At 53.2% G+C, this 19,578-nt stretch overlaps 1 protein-coding gene and 1 long non-coding RNA gene across 4 annotated transcripts; one reads left to right on the forward strand and one right to left on the reverse strand.

Moving 5' to 3' along the window:
• The first annotated feature begins 1,135 nt into the window (after positions 1–1,135).
• Positions 1,136–19,405, forward strand: LOC109494354. Of its 3 annotated transcripts, none has more exons than XR_002149174.3 (3): positions 1,136–1,300; positions 9,823–9,926; positions 16,072–19,405. It is a non-coding gene; the product is annotated as an uncharacterized LOC109494354 (long non-coding RNA). The 3 variants fall into 3 exon arrangements; XR_006589532.1 differs by lacking the exon at positions 1,136–1,300 and adding an exon at positions 6,727–7,099; XR_006589533.1 differs by lacking the exons at positions 1,136–1,300; positions 9,823–9,926 and adding an exon at positions 14,917–15,781.
• On the reverse strand, positions 4,003–6,591 carry EPOP (elongin BC and polycomb repressive complex 2 associated protein). Its single transcript, XM_011289216.4, has one exon. The coding sequence runs from the start codon at positions 6,066–6,068 to the stop codon at positions 4,929–4,931; it is 1,140 nt and encodes a 379-aa protein (XP_011287518.1). The 5' UTR covers positions 6,069–6,591; the 3' UTR covers positions 4,003–4,928.
• Positions 19,406–19,578: the final 173 nt, after the last annotated feature.

Genomic DNA, 19,578 nt, shown 5'->3' on the forward strand with positions numbered 1-19,578 from the left:
ACACTCTGCATTGGACAAGTATTGATTAAGTGCCTGCTGTGTACAGGACACAGATGAAGCAAGAGAAACAAGATGACTGTAGAAAGATGAAGAAAAAAATCACAATCATAACCTTGTCGTCAATAACCTCAATTTTTTTACCTTTAATTAAAAAATAAACACACTAGGTAGGGGGCGTTGGCACACTCGTGTCTTCCTGGGAAGTTTCTACAATTACAGGAGTGACTTTGAAGGGGCCACTTAGCGTTCATAACACTCAGTTAAGGCCAGAGCAATGAAATGAAAGCTTAGGTCAGAAAGGGGATTCCTCCCGGTGGCCTCCCAGGTTCTCCTTGGAAAGGGGGAACGGGAGTGCTTGGCTCCAAAGCCCACATTCTCCCACCCCACTCCACCGTTCCTGCCCCAGACAGAAAAGAGTGAAGAGGGTCCAAAAGTGCCACGGATGACATTCAGCTGGGGGAATCAGAGAAGACTCTGGGGGAGAGACGGCATTTCGCATGGGCCTTGGAGAATGAAGGTAGAGAAAAGGGAGGGTGGCTGGGGAAGGAAAGGCGATCCAATGTGATGGACCACGTGGTGTATAAAGTGAGGAAACAGAGCCACGCGAGTTAGGGTCAAATCATAGAAGGCCCCAAATGACGGGCCGAGGGGGTTGCATTTAATAAAATCAGGGAACCTGCTGAATGTGAAAGTAATGGGATCAGAGGGGATCAGAGGAAAACCAGAGATACAGAAACTAGTTAGGTGGCTACTGCAACGGTCCAGGCTAGACACTGTGGGCGCTGCACCCTCCTGGAGAGGATACAAAGAACTACTGAAGAGGCCAGGAGACAGAGGTTTGGAAATAGACAGCAGTGAGTCAAATGAGAGGCAGAGGGTGAGAATTCAAGGGGCTGAGTCTTGAGAAGGAAAGGCAGAGCTCTAACCAGAACGTGGGCTTGATGGGGGAGGGGGCGGGGACTAAGGTGGGCAGGGGACGATGACAAGAAGCTTGGTCCTCAATAGGGAAAGTATGAGTTGACAGTAACCACTCAGAGATAGGAGACCAAAGCTCAGGAGAGGGGTAGAGCTGGAGGGAGAGGAGGCGGGGACAGTAATTTTGACTCACTTACCCATGCAAGGGCAGGATGAAGACTTCAGAGAGAGACACAAAGGGAATCGTGGGGAGCCTTGGGGGCGGAGAGCAGACACCACCTGGACATCACTGGGCTCCCTGTGTGTTAAAGCTTCCTGAGGTCAGAGGAAGAGGAAGCACCGAAAACGGAGGAGGGACTTCTTACAGGGGAGAACCAGAGCACTGGTGAGCATCCAGCGGGGTCACGGAGAGATACAGGGGTCAGGATGGCCGGGAGGCGACCACTGGACTTGTGTTTGGGGGTGGGATGTCATGAGTGACCCTGGAAAAAGCCATTTCAGGGAGAAGTCAAGTCGCAAAGATTTAAGAGGCAAGAAGCAGAGGGTGCGGGGGCGGCTCCCAGGAGGAGGGAGGTGTTGGCGAACAGGCTGGACTAGGGTGAGGCAGGCGAGGCGCTTGGGAATAAGATTTAAGGAGGTACTCACTTTCTTTCGGGGGCGTGCAGTTGGTCCTGATGATGGGGCAGACAACTGGCCCCAGAGCTGTGGAGAGATAGGGACCCACGGAGAGAGACCCTCTGAAACTAAAGGAAAAGAGAAAACCCAGTAAGAGAGATCCAGGCAGAAGCTAAGAGCCTTGATCCCGCCAAACACGCCGTGATCACTGGCTGAGCCACAGAGGATGCGAAGCCTGGATGGGGAGAGGTAGAAGAAAGGACGCACACCCACACCGACAATCTGGGAGCAGGGGCTGGGGCGGCGGAGGCTCTGGAGACTGAGGAAACACGGAAGGGAGAGCCCCCCGGGACCCTCTTGGGGAGACTGAGCTCCCCTCCCGGCTCAATGAGTGTTGGGGGAGGGGGAGTCCTAGCATCCATGAGAGCAGTCTGGAAAAAGTAAGGAGTCCAACTTGACCCTTTCCCCCAAGCTGCTCCAATTCAGGGAGATGTGCAGCCCCCTCCCCCCATCCAGAGGGGCAGTACCCCAGAACCAACCCCCCACACACACACACACACACACTGCAGCACAGGCTTCCTTCCCCCAGAAAGTCTGGGCAAGTTTCTCCTGACAGGGACTCGGTTTCTGCAGTGGGCTGAATGGTGGCACCCAACAAGATCTGTGTCCTAACTCCCCTCCCTCTGGACCCTGTGAATTCGGCCTTATTTGGAACCAGGGTCTTTGCAGATGTAGCTAAATGAACATTGTCAAGATGAAGTCATGCCGGATTATCCGGGTGGGCCCGGAACCCAGTAGGTGTCCTTATAAGAGACAGAAGAGGGGAGGGCCACGTGCAGACGGTCCCGCAGCGAACACGGTGGGGCCTCCAGGAGCTGGGAGAGGCAGGGAAGGGGTTCTCCCCTAGAGCTTTGGAGAGCGCGCGCGCGGCCCTACCAACACCTTAATTTCGGACTTCTGGCCTCCAGAACTAGAAGGGAAAAAGATTTCTGTTGTTTGAAGGCACCGCGTTTGTGGTAATTTGTTACAGCAGCCACAGGAAACGAATGCAGTTCTCTATTCTGCAAAATGACTAGAAAGCTTCTGGAGAGGCTTCTAGCCCTGAGTTTCTCCAAATTAAACCATTCGGCAAGTGAGGGGAGTTCCAGGTCTGGCCAAAAGGTGTGTTTTTCAACTCACCGCCCCGGACTCCTTCCAGGCTAACGTTTAATGTTTGATGCTTTCATTTGAGGAGGGAGGAGGGAAGACAAATTAACTGCATCGCATGCCACTGCTCAGGGAAGTGGAGTCCGAAAAGGACTCTTGGCCCAGAGCTCACACCCTCCTGCCCAGGCTGGTTGAAAAGGGTCAAAGCTGACCCGGACCACAATTACTAAAAGCAGAGAGCTTTTTTAAAACCGGGGGGGGGGGGGGGTCTGCCTTTCTGGATTTCTCTTTGCACACATGACCCCCTCTTCACAGCGACTCTTTCCCCACTCCTCACGGCTTCCTTCCCCATTCTCGGGGGGGGGGGGCAAAATAAGACGGATACCCCTGTAGCCCAGGAGTGGAAGGCACTCTCCCCACCCTCCCCCCGCCTCCCCACAACACAGCTGGAGGGGGGAGGGGAGGTCAGCAGGGTTCATAAAGGCCAGATGTTGAGGAGAAAGAGAGCAAAGCCCACCCCACGCCCACCCACCCCACCCCCACCTTCACCCCCATGGGCGGGGGGGGGGGGGAGAAAAAATTAAGAGACAGCTTTTAAAACAAACAAAACTTTTGTGGCCCAAAACAGTTTTTCTCAAGAATCTGCTCTATGCAAACAATAACAACTTTTTACAAAGCATTTTCACAGAAAAGGAGACAAGTCCTTCCCCAGTATCGTATGTGGGAACTGTTCCTCCCTCGCCCCCGTTTTGGGGGGAAAGGGGTGGCTATTCACTAGTGTGGGCAGAAGGGTCACTGGGTTCCTCACTTGTCGGGCAGATCCACCACCCCCAGGTTCCCGTCACACCCAAACTTGGGGAGTCTCCCTAAGAGCTCGCCTCCCCGACCTCACCTGGGCAGAGGAGAAAGCGATTTCACCCCCCTCTCTGGCTCTAGGGGGTCGTCCCAGCCACTGGGCGTGGTCCAGGCCTACCTCTCCCCTCCCCCCTGGAAAACAGAACCTCTGACCTCAAAACTAATCCCCTGGCCCTGCCCCCATCGGATCCATCAGGTCCCTGACAACTCCTGAAATGCCTGAAGTTAGGGGAGAAAGCTGATGATGGCTCAGCCCAGTTCCCATTCAAACCCAAACTTTGCCCCTTCAAGCCTGGCCAGACCCTTGAGGTTAGGTCAAGAGCTCTTTAACTTACCCCTCTACAAAGAGCCGCTTGTCTCATCTCTAGCCTTTGAGGGGCCTGAGTTTGGGTGTCCGAAAATGGACCCAGGCCTGCCCTCTACCTCCATCCCCTCCCATCCATAAATCGGTGGAGAGGACCTCGAAAGGCAACTGGTTTGGTCTGATTTTATTGATTTCTTCCACCTTCCATTACTTTCCCTGGGACAGTCTCTGGCCCTTTCCCCAGGCAAAGTCTGTGCTTTTGGAGGGGGAGGAGGTCCCCTCCTAATTGGAGAAGCAAACTGGGGGAGGGGGTTGATGGATCCAGGGAGAAGGTCCTCTTTCACCCATCAGACCTTACAAACTGAAAACAAACAGGAAAAATTGAAGAAACTCCAAAACTGGACAAAAGGGAAAGGTTGGTGGCTGAGACTGAAGATCTCGCCAATTAGAAGTCACCTGCCTTGGGGGGAGGGAGGGCGGGGAGAGGGCTTAGGAAAAGAACTGGGAGGGGGTGATCTTCCCCCTGCCCGAGCTGCCCCCTCTAGGAAGGTTCCAGTGATGCTGGGAGCGCGGGGGGGAATGCCTGAGGGGAGTGAAGGGTTAAAGGCCTGGATGGTGGGGGTGGGGGATGCCCCCAGGGAGCTGCCAATCACCTCCCCACCCCCACCACAGCCCCCTCATCCCCAGGCTCGCCCACAGAAACAACCGGTTTGTCCATCACCAAGGTCTCTCTCCCTCTTTTTTTTTTTCCTTGTCTTTGAGCGGTAGCCTCCTTTGCTCCCCCTGGGGTGAAGGCCCTGCCCCCAGAGATCCGAGATGGAAGAGGGGAGGGATTGGAATCTATGTCATTAAGCCTTTTTCCGTTAAGCCTTCTCCTGACTCCAGCCCTTGGTTCGACTCCAAAGGATGAGGGGGAGGGGGTGTCACCCCAAACAGCTAGGTGCTTGAAGATCACTGTCATTTGAGGTCCCTCTGACCGCAGCCCTTAAAACGTAAAGGGAACAGGCAAATGCGACACACGAGGCCCCGTCCTCGAGCCCAAAGTTTGGCCGTGGCCCCAACTTTTTTCCCCATTGGTAGGAGAGGTCTCTGCTCAGAGTTCCTCCAAGTTGATCCCCCAGAATTTAAGGCCTGGGGGCTCAGGGACAGCAGGACCCCCTATCTGCCACCTCCACAGTGGGTGGGCAGGCGGGGGCTTAGAGTCTCCCTGGAGGCGAAGCGAGGATGCCGGCCCTAAGTCTCCGTCCTCCCCTACCACCAGGGCCGGGGGGCAGGGGAAGGAGTCGAGGAGGCTGAAGGTGCTCGTCGTGGGGAGCGTCGGTGCAGGGCGGCGGGGCTGCGTGCTGCGATGGGGGGGTGGCGGTCGCCGGCGTTTCTTGGCGGCTCCCCGGGCGGCCCCTTTTGCTGGCGGCCGCTCGGGCCCCCGGCGCAAACTCGGAGTGTCGAGGGCGAAGCCCTTCGCGTAACACCAAAGTTTCGACCGGCGGATCAGACGATCGAAATGTTCCTGGCGGAGATCGCCGGGCGCGGCCGAAGCTCCGCTGGCCGTCGAGGGGCTAGCGGCTGGTGCCTCGGGGGCGGCCTGCGGGGGGTTTCCATCGACTGCGGCCGTCTGTCCCGGTGCGGGCGGCTCCGGCGCAGCCCCGGGACCCGCAGACTCGGTAGAGAGGCCCGCAGGTGGCGGCGGAGGCCGGGAACTGGGCTCCTGATGGGGGCTGGCGGCGGGGCCAGGCTGGGAGTCGAGACCCGAGGCTGGCCGAGGCGGAGCCGAGGCGGAGCTGGTCGGAGATTCCCGAGGGCGCCGAGGCGCCGGGCAGCGGCCGGGAGGTACGCCGGAGCGGGAGCTGAAGTGCGGGAAACTGCCTCCGCCCTCTTCCTCCTCGCCACGGCTCCAGCACACTGCGGCTTCGGCATCCTGACCGGCCGGGGAGTTCGGATCACCGGACCGCCCGGCTTGTCCCGCGAGGTGCTTCAGGCCATCCGGGGCCCAGCCGCCGGTGCACAGCGGGGCGCGAGGGCCCACCAGCACCGGGGCCCGCGGCGCCAACTCCCCAGGCCCCAGGCCCAGAGAGGACGCTCGAGGTTTGGCAAGGGCGCAGAAGGCAAGGGCACGCAGGCACAGTGGAGAGAACTCCTGTGTCCCCCGACGCGGCTTCCGGGGTGTCGGGGAGCAAGGCGACCCTCGCGGGGACGCCGGCACTGCGAGGCGGGGAGCGGGGCACAGAGTCTCCATGGAACCGCCCGGGGGGGTGCCCACTGCGGGGGCCCTGGTCCCAGCGGCGGTGTGCCCTGGCTGCCCGAAGAGCCCACGGGCGAGGGGAACATCGCCCCCCCTCGACGGGGAGGTCTCTGCTCACGGGCGCCCCCGGCCCGCAACCCTGGGCCGCGGGGCTCTGGCTCCCTCCTCGATCTCGTCACGCGGCCCTCCCGGCGGCCGGACTCCTGGGTCCCTGCGAGTCCCGGCCCGGTCGGCCGCCCTTCCTGCCGCCGCCGCGTTCCCCGCGCAGCCCCGGCGGGAGCCCCTCTTGAGTAGCCCAGAGCGCAGAGGCTGGGGAAACAAAGCGGCCGGCGGCCGCGGGAGGCGGGAAGGACCCCGGGCCCGGCACCCGGTGCCCGGGCCCAGGCGGCGGGGAGGGCGCCTTCCGCCCGCTCGGCTTCTTTCTTCCCCGCTGGCTCCCGGAGACCGCGTTATAGAGAACTGCCCCCTCGCTGCCCCAATACCAGCGCCGGGGCCGCGAGCCCGCCGCTGATTGGACGGCACCGCCTGTGACGTTAAGCCCGGACCCCACCCCTCCGGCGGCACCGCCCCCGTCCCCATTCCGCACACAGACACACACACGTGGACCCGGCGCGGCGGCGGCTGGGAGGGAGGGAGGGAAGGAAGGAGCGTGTGCGGGTGGGATCGCGAGGGGCTAAACGCGCCGCTGCACGTGGCCCGGTGGCGTCCCGCTATTTAGCCGTCGCAAAGCTATTCGTTTTTTCCCTTAGCGGTCACGGTTTTCGCATCTGCGAAATGGGAATATTCGTATCTACCCGCTTGGGGCTCCGTGAATCAACATAGATGAATCACAAAAACAGGGTTGAGGGAAAAGGTGAAATTAGACAATGGCTGTTTACAAGCTTTGGACAGCAGGACTACGGCGGGCAGAGAATGTTTCCTACCTCTGTGCTGGTCCCCTAGGGCAGTGCCTGGCACACGCTGGGCTCAGAAAGTGTTGAAAACTAGTTAGGAATTCGGTGTGTGCAAGATGAGGAAAGGAAAAGGTAAATTCAGAGAGGGGCGGGGGGTAGATATTACTATACCCACGGAAGAAGATAAATAGATTTGTTTCCGTTTCTCTAATGCCGTTCCTAATGATCCCTTGATTGAACTCTGAGGGGCTGGCTCTGCGGCCCCCTCCAATACCAAGACTCTGCCCTCTGAAGCTTGAGCTGTCAAAATGGGCTGAGAAGGGGCGCCTGGGTGGCGCAGTCGGTTGGGCGTCCGGCTTCAGCCAGGTCACGATCTCGCGGTCCGTGAGTTCGAGCCCCGCGTCAGGCTCTGGGCTGATGGCTCGGAGCCTGGAGCCTGTTTCTGATTCTGTGTCTCCCTCTCTCTCTGCCCCTCCCCCGTTCATGCTCTGTCTCTCTCTGTCCCCAAAAAAGTAAATAAACGTTGAAAAAAAAATGGGCTGAGGAGTCCAGAGGAGGGGACACCCAGACCTTCATTCTTATCACTCCCAAGAAGAATGAAGCAAAAAAAAAAAAAAAAAAAAAAGTGAATTCCTTCCCCCTCCCCCAAAAATGTAGGACCACCTCCCCACAGCACATTCCATCCCCTTAACTTTCTTTAGTTTCTGTACAGCTATTATATAAAAGTCTGCGAATGTATTTATTCTTCATTGTCTATTTCTCATTAGTCTGGAAATGAGCTGATGAGAAGTTTGTCTTAATCACCACTGCATCCCCACTGCTTAAAACAGTGCCCAGACATGATAGGTGCTCAATAAATATTTGTAAGTGAATGAATGAATCCCTGGAATATTTCTTGATAAAAATCAGGTTATCAGAATATGGCTGCTTCCCACCCCCAGAAACATAAAGAGAGAATGGTATGATAGCTTAGAGTAACAATGTGGAAGTGGGGGAGGGTGTCACAGAGAGAATATCTCATTCTGGGGCCAGGGTAAGAGAGGGTTTCTGAGGGTTGCAAATGATGCATCCTGGCCCCTCTGGCAGTAACAACAGAAGAATTGGTTTTCTACATGTCATCAAATAACATTTGAGTAGAAAGAGATCAGGAAGGTCTGCCTTCCCCATCTCCCTTCTGCAGAGACCACAGATAAAGGCCTTGAGGAGCCAGGGTTTGAGGAATTAGGGGGTATGGTGTTCTATTGCTACAAACAGTCACCCCCTAGCATCTTCTGAAGAAGTCTTCAGGGCAGTTGTCGTGAGGGGAGATCCTGGGGTCCCGCCAGGTCTAGACTCCAGGGCTCCTGAGTGCTCCAAAAGCCTTGGCTCCCCTCCCCACCCTCGGCCATTCATTCCCCTCCGCCCCCCCCCCCCGCACCACACACACACACACACACACACACACACAGGAGGAAACTTCTGGAAGAATGATTATCTTCACAGCTGTCTCTTCCGGGGGACAATGTTGAGAACTCTTACCCTGAAACAGCAGTAACATATTTATTTTGCTTGTGGGGCAGAGGGCATCTGCTTCAACCTGACTGTACTCCAACCTCTTTGCCACTGAGATGCCTGGGAAGGGAGCTTGGGCCCCCCCTGCAGGAAACTGAACTGGGAAACTCCTTTTATCCCCTACAGTCTCATTCGTATTTGCATTCCTGTGCCTAGTGCGGTGTTGACTTAAGGAGAGAACGCTCAAGAGACTTTTCAGTATGAATAAGTGAATGCATCTTACATAACAATGCAGAACAATGGCCTCCTCTTTCTCCCACTCCAAAAGCCTTCGGTGCTCCAGATCTGGGTTTAGGGGCTTTATTGGGGATCATTACTGTTAGGACTACTTCCCTGGAGAAGGAATTCCCTCCACCTCCACTTTTCCTTCTTCCCCTTCCTTGAATCAGGCACCCCAGAATACAGCCCGGATGGGAAAGTTCATTGTGGGCATGGAGGAACTTTACAAACAGTAGGGGTTAGTGTGAGTTAACTCTCCAGCTGAAAGGACCCGGAGTCATCAAGCGTCCATTTTCAGAAGGTTTGGACTTCTGGGAGGGGGGGGTGCCTGCTGGGCCACCCTGGGCAGGTCACCTAGACACTCTGAGTACCAGTGTCCCTGTCAGTGAAAAGGGGACAACAGTAGCTTCTTCACAAGCGTCAGGAGAGTGAAAACACGATGTGAGCGGGCTGGCCCAGCTGTTGCAATTCCCATGGCCGACGGTAGAGGGCACTTGACCCCATCCTCCGCCGGCCAGAGAAGGAGGCAACACTCTTCTCTGGAGCCCCTCCTTCCCATGGCAGAAAAAGAGGGAAAGGTCTGGATGCTGGGCTCCACCTGACACCTCCAGAACGAGAGATAGGAAGGGCCTGGGGAGACCTGGGAGAGAGCTGGGGAGACCCTTCCCCTTCCGTGACCCATCTGGATTTCACCCGAAGGCCTTTATTCAAGGATTTGGGAGTAATACCTGCCCAATGGCCCTTTCCCTGGAAGGAGGCACAGCAGAGAACTGGCCCCAGAGGTCCAGCCCAATAATAAGAACTTCGACAGCACTGACTGCATTCCAGTCTCTGTCTAGGAACTTTAGGTTATGTAATCCCCCTAACAATTCTATGAGATAGGCACTATTTTTTATTTTTACGTACCATACATAACCCATTTTAAGTATCCAAGTCCGTGATTGTTATTAAATGTATAGAGTTACACCACCACCACCACAGTCCAATTTTAGAACATTTCCTAAGAAATCCCTCATCTCGACTTGCAGTAACTCCCCATTCCCACCCCCAGCCCTGAGTGACTAATCTACTTTCTGTCTCTATAGATACTTTCCTGGACATTTCGTAGAAATGGAATCACACCCTATGTGGTCTTTGCATCTGACTTCTTCACAAAAGTGTAATGTTTTGGAGGTCTATCCGTGCCATAGTACGTATGTTCCTTTGTATCGCTGAGTAGTATCCCATGGTAAGGACATAGCACGTTTTGTTTACCCAATCACATTTGGGTTGTTTCCACTTCTCGGTTATTATGAATAATACTGTTGTGGACATCGGCATACAAGTCTTCGTGTGGACATATGTTTTTGTGTTAAGAGTGGGATTGCCACAATATACGGTAAATTATATAAACTTAAAAAAATTTTTTTTCTTAATGTTTATTTATTTCTGAGACAGAGAGAGACAGAGCATGAGTGGGGGAGGGGCAGAGAGAGAGGGAGACACAGAATCCGAAGCAGGCTCCAGGCTCTGAGCTGTCAGCACAGAGCCCGATGCGGGGCTCGAACCCACGAACCATGAGATCATGACCTGAGCCGAAGTCGGTCGCTCAACCGACTGAGCCACCCAGGTGCCCCAAATTATATTAACTTTTTCAGAAACTGCCAAGCTGTTTTCCAAACTGGCTACACCATTTTATATTGCTGTTAACATTCATGTTATAAGTAAGGAAAGAAGTTTTTTTTAAGTTTATTTATTTTGAGAGAGAGAGAGAGAGAGAGCAAGCAGGAGAGGGGCAGAGAGAGGGGGTGAAAGAGGGTCCCAAGCAAGCTCCATGCTGTCGGCGCAGAGCCTGAAGCAGGGTTCAGGCTCACAAACCATGAGGTCATGACCTGAGCCAAAATCAAGAGTCAGACGCTTAACCGACTGAGCCACCCAGGGTCCCAGGGATGGAGATTTTAAGTGACTTTCCCAAGGTTACACTGCTATCAGGTGTGAGAGCCAGGACCCAAACCCAGGCAGCTGGGTCCCAAGACCACACTCCTAACCATAAGTCTACCCCCATGACAATGAATCTAAGAGGGAAACTATTTCTTGACCCACTGCAACGTAGCCACCACCATTTTTGCCCTTCTTACTTCCAGAATTCCCTAAGTCAGACTCTGTTCCCACCCAGCAGGGCTGCGTCCCCCTAGCCAAAAGCACACTTTGATCTACCCCCTCTGGAAATCTGTACCCATGATTAATGGCTTAAGTTCTGGACTCAGATGGTCTGTCCATATCCCCGACTCATCATTTTACCAGCTGTGTAATTCGGGACCAAGTTACTTAACCTCTGCTTTAGTTTCTTCATCTGCAAAATAGAAATAGCATCTCCTTTCATGCCATTGAAAAAGTGCTTTATTATGGAAATTTTCAAACCCATACAAAAGTAAACAGAAAAGTATAACAAACCTCTGTGTACGCCACACCCAGCCTTAACACTTATCAGCCAATAGCCGATCTTGTTTCAGGCTTACCCCCACCCACTTCCTCCCCTACTCCAATTTTTAATAAAACCAACTTTAGGGGCGCCTGGGTGGCTCAGTCGGTTGAGCGTCCGACTTCGCTCAGGTCACGATCTCACGGTCCGTGAGTTCGAGCCCCGCATCAGGCTCTGTGCTGACAGCTCAGAGCCTGGAGCCTGCTTCAGATTCTGTGTCTCCCTCTCTCTCTGGCCCTCCCCCCATTCATGCTCTGTCTCTCTCTGTCTCAAAAATAAATAAATGTTAACAAAAAAAAAAAAACAAAAAAAAACCCAACTTTACTGAGGGATGACTCATATACGATAAATGTACATGTTAAGTGTACAGTTCAAATAGTTTTCATGAATGAATGTAACCACCACAATTAAGGTATAGAACATATTCCATGTTATCTTAGAGCAAATCCCAGACATCATACCATGTCATTCCCAAATATTTCAATACATATTTCCACAACATAATGATTCATTCGAAACAAACATAACCCCAACACTCTTATCAAACCTAAGAAGAGTTAATGGTCATCCTTTAACATCACATAGCCAGCCAATGTTCAAATTTCTCATTATCTTACAATATTTTTTTCTTTACACTTTGGTTTACTTGAATTAGGATCCAAAGAAGGATTTCAAGTCGATGATACGTCTCTTAACTCTCTTTTAAGTCATAAATTCCTCCTTTAACTCTTTTTTATTTTCTCCTTGCAATTTATTGAAACTAGAATCACCACAGTCTGGAGGTGCAGGGCTGGCTCCGTAGGTAAAGCCTGTGCCTCTTGATCTCAGGGTCATGAGTTCAAGCCCCACATCAGACTCACTGCTGTCAGAGCCGAGCCGGATTTGGATCTTCTGTGCCCCTCTTTCTCTGCCCCTCCCCCGCTGGTGCTCTCTCTCAAAAATTAAAAAAAAAAACTTTTTTTTTTTTAAATTATAGTTCCCACGGTCTGGAATTTACTGATTGCATCCCCATTGCGTCATTCAGCCAAGCAAGGTTTATTCACCAATATTTGCTGTGTACAGGATTGTCAAATGTAGCACAAATTACAGAACATACTTAGACTAGAAAAATGCTTGCTTCTCTGTAATTCAGACTTAACTGAACATCCTGTGTTCCACCTGGCAACCCTATCTGCGTGCCCGTCTAGCGTTGGAGGCTCAGTGGCGAGCAAGACAGACAACCCCCCCCCCCCGCCACCACCCCATAGAGCTTACAGTCTAGGAAACTGGGGGAAGCCAGGGAATATACCAGCAGACAATACTCTTCCTGGGGACACTGTGAGGAGTAAATAAGAAACCCATAAGTTTAATGCCTGGTCCATAGAAGCCCTTGATGAATGGCAATGTTCTCAGCAACAGTCTAGCCTTTCCCCCTTCTGTCTCTTCCCTTTTCCCACCCCTGCTCCACGTCTCCCTAGGAATTATTCCAGGCTTGCCCTCCTCCTGCTGTATTTCCTCCACAGGCCTGTAGCGAGTTCATTCATCTCTTCACCCCACAGTCACTGAGCGCTCTCCCCTCCTTGCGGCAAGCCCCAGACCAGGCTCTGGGTACTCAGAGGTCATGGGGATGCAGCTGGTAGACGAGGTGGACACGATGGGCTGCTTTGAGAAGGTGCAATGGAGGGGTGACCATGGTCCTTGGAACAGGAAAGTCAGGGCAACCCTACAGAAGGGAAGTCTTTTCAGAGAAGGGGACCTCCCACTTAGGTTCTAAAGGATGAATGGGAATACCAAAGGAAGCATGAGAGAATTCCAGCTGAGGAAACAGTATGGGCAAGGAACAGAGACAGGCGCTTGCCATAAAGACAGGCGCTTGCCATCAGCACCTCTCTCCCGTTAAGTAGAGGGGGCGCCCTGGCGTTGGTCCCGCCACATCCGCCCTCCAGGCCATCCCTCATCTCTCTCACACAGCCAACTCCATCAGCCTGTCCCTCCCATTCAAGAGCCAGATCTTCCCTTGACCCCATAGGCTCTGGTCTCCATCCCTCTCTCCTCCCCTTCACAGTCAAATTCCCCGAAGAGCTGTCTACACACTGTCTTCCTTTTCTCACTTCCCACTTACTCCTCAACCCACTTCCATCTGCTGCCACCCCCACCCGCCACCGAAATAGCTCTTGCTGAGGTCCCGGTGGCCTCCTTCTCATCAAAACTGGCAGGCTCTTGTCAGCCCTCTTGTCTTGACCTCTCAACAGCATCCCACATGACCGGCCACTTCCTCTTTCTAGGAACCGTCGAGTCCTCCACCTCCTGGGCACCGCTTTCCTGGGCGTCCACCTGCCTCGCTGGCTGCTCCCCGCTGTGGTGCGAGCGCAGGCTCATTCTCCCCTCCTCAGCCCAAGGGTCGGGGGTCCTCGAGGCTCTGTCCGGAGTTTCTCTCTTCTTTCTCTGGACCTTCTGTGCGCACTGCACAGTTAGCATCCGTCCAGCTGGGAGCGCTTCGCGGACACCTCTCCTCTCAGCTCTGACCGAGACACGCCACTGCCCGCCCAGCCTCTACCTCACGCATTTCGGTAGCCCAGCAAAATCAGCCTGTCCCAGACCAGCACCAACCCGCCTCCTCTGCCCCGTGTGCCACTTCCAGGGAAACCTGTCCCGGAAGGTTTCCATAGCCAGAAACCCAAGTGCCCTCCAAGCTAACGCCTCCTGCAAATCAGGTGGCCGTGTCTGTTTCTGCCCACCTCCGCTCCCCCCGCCCCGGCAGTACCCCCACATCCTGCCATGCCCTCTGCATAGCTACCAGTCATCTTTCTAAGCCACAAGTCGGGTTGTGTCTCCCCCTCCACCCCCCCGCCAAAACCTTTTAATGGCTTCCCATTGCTTTCCGGATGCAGAGTGAAATCATTAATTCGGCTCACAGGCAGGGTTACCTAAGACTGACAACCCTACCCACAGGTCCTCCTGGGCAGAGGGGCTGGGTTCCCTCCCCTACCCCCTCCCACCTCCCCTGTGCCATCCTCTCTCCCTTCAGCCACCCAGGTCTCCTCTAGTGTCTAAACGACGAGCTCCCTCCGCTCCCTCCCTTAGCACATCCTGTTCCTTCCAACTGCAAACTTTCCCCCCCACCTCCCTTCGCCTGTACCTGGCCAACGCCTGCTCCTATTCAGAGCTTCGACGAAGCATTCCTTCCTTGGAGAAAACTTCTCCCCCCACTCCTCCGGACGGTGGCCAGGTCAGCTTCCTTCCAACTTTATCCCCCCTCGAAACCTGTGCACCTTCCTTCAAGGCATGTTCATCCGTTGTCACTATTTATTAGTGTCATTAACTGATTATTCACCTCTCTCCTACCACACTCTGTTTCACGTAGACAAGAAGCACATTAGATTTTTTCCTCAGCCCGGTGATTGGCATGTGGTTGGCACTCAAATACGTTCTAAAAATCTTTTTTATTACGCACATCTGAACACCTAGAAAGGCGAGAATAAATAAACCCCTATGCACCCATTACCTAGATGGGTAGTTATATAAAGAATTATTAACATTTGGGGGGGGGGCGCCTGGGTGGCTCAGTCGGTTAAGCATCCGACTTTGGCTCAGGTCATGATCTCACAGTTTGTGGGTTCGAGCCCCGTGTTGGGCTCTGTGCTGACAGCTCAGAGTCTGGAGCCTGCTTTGGATTCTGTGTCTCCTTCTCTCTCTCTGCTTCTCCTCCGCTCAAGCTCTGTCTCTGTCTCTGTCTCTCTCTCTCTCTCTCTCTCTCAAAAATAAATATTAAAAATAAATTTTTTAAGAATTATTAACATTTTTGCATGTTTATCATTTTTGCTGAAATATTTTCAAGTGATTTAGGGTTTGCATGACTGTTCATCCCTAAATAGGAAGTTCTCTTAATACAATATTATGCTCACACCTTACAAAATTAACCATAATTCCTTTATATCATCTAACATCCAGCCCATATTCAAATTTCCCTAAGCGTCCTCCCAGAATGTTTCTGCATTTGGTTTGTTCCAACCAGGATCTAAATAAGGTCCACACATTGCAATTGGTTATGTCTCTTAAGTCTCATTTAAATCGAGAATAACTTTTTCCCCCATGCCATTGAGTTGTTGAATTGCTGAAGTATTTTAAGTAAATTACAGACATCATGTCCCACCTTCTAGATTTCTCTGATTGCTTCCTTGTGATGTTGTTTATCCTGTATTTCCTGAAAACTGGAAATTAGATCTACAGGCTTGATTAGATTCAGGTTGACTAGACTAGCAAAAACACCTCATGGGTAATGCTTCCCTCATATTGCACGACGTCTTGTGTCCTCAATGCCTGAGTTCCAGCCTTAGTAACAGAACACTGACTGGTAGGTGCCATTGGTGAGAGCCGATTTATTTATTGAGAAGTTGCATTTTCTTCCTTTAGGGCCAGCAAATAATCTGTGGGATAATACTTTGGAATGACTGTTTTGTTTTTTATCTACTTTTTTAAAGTAAGCTCTATGCCCAACAGAGGCCTCGAACTCAGGATCCCAAGGTCAAGAGTCACATGCTCTAACAACTGAGTCGGCCAGGCGCCCCATGGATGACCACGTTTTTAATAAACGAATGAAGTAGGTCAGTGTGGCTGAACAGTGATGAGGACTGTGGGCAGGAACTCAAAGGGGTGACTGCCTTGATAAGAAATTTGGATTTTATCCTGTAGGATTGGGAATTAAGGACCACTTTTAAGCACAGGAAATCATGTGGTCAGACTTGGCAAGGGAAAGGGGTGAGGAAGCACTGAGGGAAGGAGAACTAGCATTTCCTGAATGCTCAGCCTGAACTCAACTGTGTGCTCAGGGTTTGGCGTACTTGATCAAAGTGAAACCTTCCGCTCTGTTTAAAACAAAAATCCTATTTTGCAGATGAGGGAAATGGAGGCGTCACCCATCACTCACCCAAGGTTGCAGCAAGAGATGGTGAAGGTCTGATGGAAGGCAGTGACCACAAGCATGGACAGGTATTTGAGGGAGAATCGGCAGCACTTGGGAGGCAGCTGGCTGTGGGGAGGAGGGGAAGCTGAGGCTTCCCGCACATCATGGGTAGGATGTAGGAGGAGACAGAGCAGGTTGGAGGGGAAGATAATGAGCTCAGGCTTCCAGCTGCCCAGATGTCTCCAAGCCGCTCTCTTGAGAAATGGTGTTTATTACATGACAATGTCTATAATTTGGCTTCCGGCATGACTCGATAATTAGCTTAAGTTATCCTTCTTTGGCATTTCATTCAAAGCAAGGACACTCTTACATTCATTCTGATGAGACCTGTTTTCTGTTCGGAGGTACAGGAGGACAGTGAGCCTAGAGCCCTACAGTCTGTCTCCTGGCTCGAGTGGGTCAGAGGCTGAAGCCAGTGGATGGGCTGTCTGTCCTCTCAGCTAGCATCTGTCTGCCTCTGGGGCTTAGAAGTGTGGATGCCCCCTCTGATAGGGAGCCGCCTGAGGGTGGGGTCCTGGAACCTGAACATTCCGTGCCCAGCAGAAGTGTAGCCCAGAGATCGGTTCCAAGAGCCACTGGGAGGTACAGTGAGGAGAAAGATGGTTAACAGAAGTCCACTGGGAGGCACCTGCCGAGGTTGCCACAGGGATGCTTAGGGCTGAAAGGGGGCTGCGTTTAGGGAAACTTTGATTTAAGAGGTACTTACAAGGCAGGTTTTATGAGACTTGGGGGCTGATTCACAGGAGGAGGGAGAGAGAGAAAGACTCGAGAAGGACCCTCACGTTTCTTTCTCAGGAGAGAGAGGAGGCTCTTAACTGAAGTAGGACAAGAGGAGGGGTGGGCCCAGGGATGAGGAGATGTCATTTCAGTTTTGGTCGCAGTTCCCAGGGACCGAATATAAGCGGAAGTGGATGCGGTCTGAGGAGCCCGGGGTTGGGGGTGGGGGGAGGTCTTGGATTAGAGAACAGTCAGGACTAACTCACGGGGACATGGGTCAGGGTAGAAACCATAGGTGTGAACACGCTCTGCCAGGGAAAGTCATGTGCATCGGGAAGAGGACCCCTGTGGGATGGGCAGAGGCAAAGGACCTCCGCAAAGGTGGCTGGGAAACATGAGAGAGTGAGGCGTGCAGCGCGGTCGTGAGGATTCAGTGCCGTGGAGAGGTTAAGCAGGACGGTGACCAAGGAGCTGCTGGCCTTAACGATTCTGAGATGAACCAGCCAGGGGTCTGGGAAACCGACTCTGGCTTCTTAGGAAAAGTAGAGAAATGGGAAGGATCACCTAGCGTTGGAGCCCTGGGGCCAAGAGGCAAAGAGCACAGCTGTCTCTCAGCAGGAACTGGCATCGGACACGGCACCCCCTGGGCACCGCGGGCACAGCCACCAAGAGGGCCCCCCACCGGCCTCTGTCCTGGCCACTTGGTTCCTCCAGAACACAGCATGAGGGCCTCAGACTGGCGACACTTGGATCCTGGGCCCACAGCTCCGTGTCCAGGGCACGAAGACAGATGCTCAGAATTCCTTCAGTTCTTTCAGCAAATGTTTACTGAGCACCAAGTATGTGTCAGGCACAGTTCTAGGCCCTTGAATACAGCAACCAAATCCAAAAAGATCCTCGTCTTCGTGGCATTTACATCGGAGGGGGCCACAAACCGCACACAGAAACACAGGGATAATGAGCCGGTGAAGGACAAAGGAAAAGTATAAGGAAGATAAGGGGTGGGGCAGAAGGGGTACAGGTTGCAGTTTTAAGGTGGCCCACCAGAAGGCAGGGGCATGCCAGCTGTGCACGGGGAAACAACAAGGAAGCTGGTGTGGCCACAGCACAGGAACGAGGGGAAGGGTGGAGACGGGGCCAGAGGGGTTGGGGCAGCAGGCTCTGTGAGACCTTACGGGCCCCTCCCTATAAGGAGTTGGGCTCGTGTGTGCATCGTGAAGGTGAGGCTGGCAGGATCTGCGGACAGAGCAGAGCGTGAGCAAAATCAGAAATTCAGGTTTGGGGCCCGAAGAGCTAGAAAGATTGAGTTGCCGTCAGTGGAGATGGAGGAGGCTGTGGGGGAAGCAGTTGGTGCAGGGGGAGGTGGGGAGCGAAGGGGAGATGGAGAGTTCTAGGGCAGATCACCCAGCGGGGCATTCCTCTGAAACAGAAAGCGGGGCACTGGCCAGGCGATGACCTCCAGAAAACACTGGCGACAGGTGGTGACTGGTGACCGACCCCTGGCAGAGCAATTTCGGCAGGGGTGAGGAGGGCCGGAGAGTCAACTCGAGTGGTGTAAATCAGGTCTCCTGATTCACAAAGCAGAGCAGGGGTGGGAGACAGAGAGACCAGGAGACAAGTGCCGGGGAGTGGCCTTTGGGACGGAGGTGGCCTGAGCCCATTTGGAGGGTGAGAGGAAAGAGGTAGATGCGAGAGGGGTTGCAGATCAGGAATAAAGAGACCCCACAAGAGGGAGGAGGGATGGGTCCCAGCAGAGGCTTAGCCTAGACAAGCAGAGGTTCGAGCTCAAGGTGCTTGGGCCCGGGAACAAAGACAAGGGTCCCAGGGACATTTCGACAGAAGTGGCCAGGCCAACGGTGGAGAGTGGGAAGTCGGGCACGACTCCGGGATTTTCAAGCCCAACTCCGCCATCCATCCTGAAGGCCTTCCGCGTCCCCTTCTGAGTCCAGACTTCCTCATCTTCACACCAGCCGGCCGCGGGGCCTCACCCTGCACCCTGCCATGGCCAAGGTAAACTGCACCCAGAAGGCTCGACGCCCTGAGCACCGACTCCTACCTGAACCCAAAGCCACGCAGCTGCTTTCTCTGCTTCTGCTGCGGGCCACCGTTGGGGAATACTGCCCAGCTGATGTCCCCCAGCCCCAAGGGGCTCCCTCTCCTGCTCTCCGCCTGAGCCCCCCACCCAGCAATGGCTATGCTTCCTGTTTCAGAAAAAAAAAAAAATTACAGCGCAGAGTAAGAGAAATCAAATTCAGAAGAGTACACATTGTAAGATTTCACTTTTATGAAGCTCTAGAACCAGCAAAATGAATCTCTCCTGATCTACAGTGATAGAAATCACATCGGTGTTTGCCTGCGTCTGGAGGAATGTAATGGGATATGAAGGAACTTTCTGGGGAGATGGAAATGCTCTATATCTTTACTGGGGAGGCGGCTACGTGGCTGTATAGATTTGTCAAAAGTCATCACTTGTACGGTTAAGATGCGTGCGTTTGATTATATGTCAATTATTCCATACAAAGTTGATTTAAAAAAATAGAGAACCATGGATGTTAATTAAACTCCTTGCAGTAATCATTGCACAATATATACATATATCAAATCATGATGTTGTGCACCTGAAACTAATACAAAGTTATGAATTGTATCTCAATAGAACTGGGGAAAAAAAACCCAGAGGACTCAAAAATGTTGTAAAAAGAGAAAATGCGGGGCGCCTGG

Source organism: Felis catus, chromosome E1, assembly GCF_018350175.1.
Source record: "Felis catus isolate Fca126 chromosome E1, F.catus_Fca126_mat1.0, whole genome shotgun sequence".
Taxonomy (NCBI): domain Eukaryota; kingdom Metazoa; phylum Chordata; class Mammalia; order Carnivora; family Felidae; genus Felis; species Felis catus.

What these genes read in the sequence shown, in the direction of transcription:
- EPOP (XM_011289216.4), bottom strand. Translation starts at nt 6,068, where the DNA reads ATGGAGACTCTGTGCCCCGCTCCCCGCCTCGCAGTGCCGGCGTCCCCG.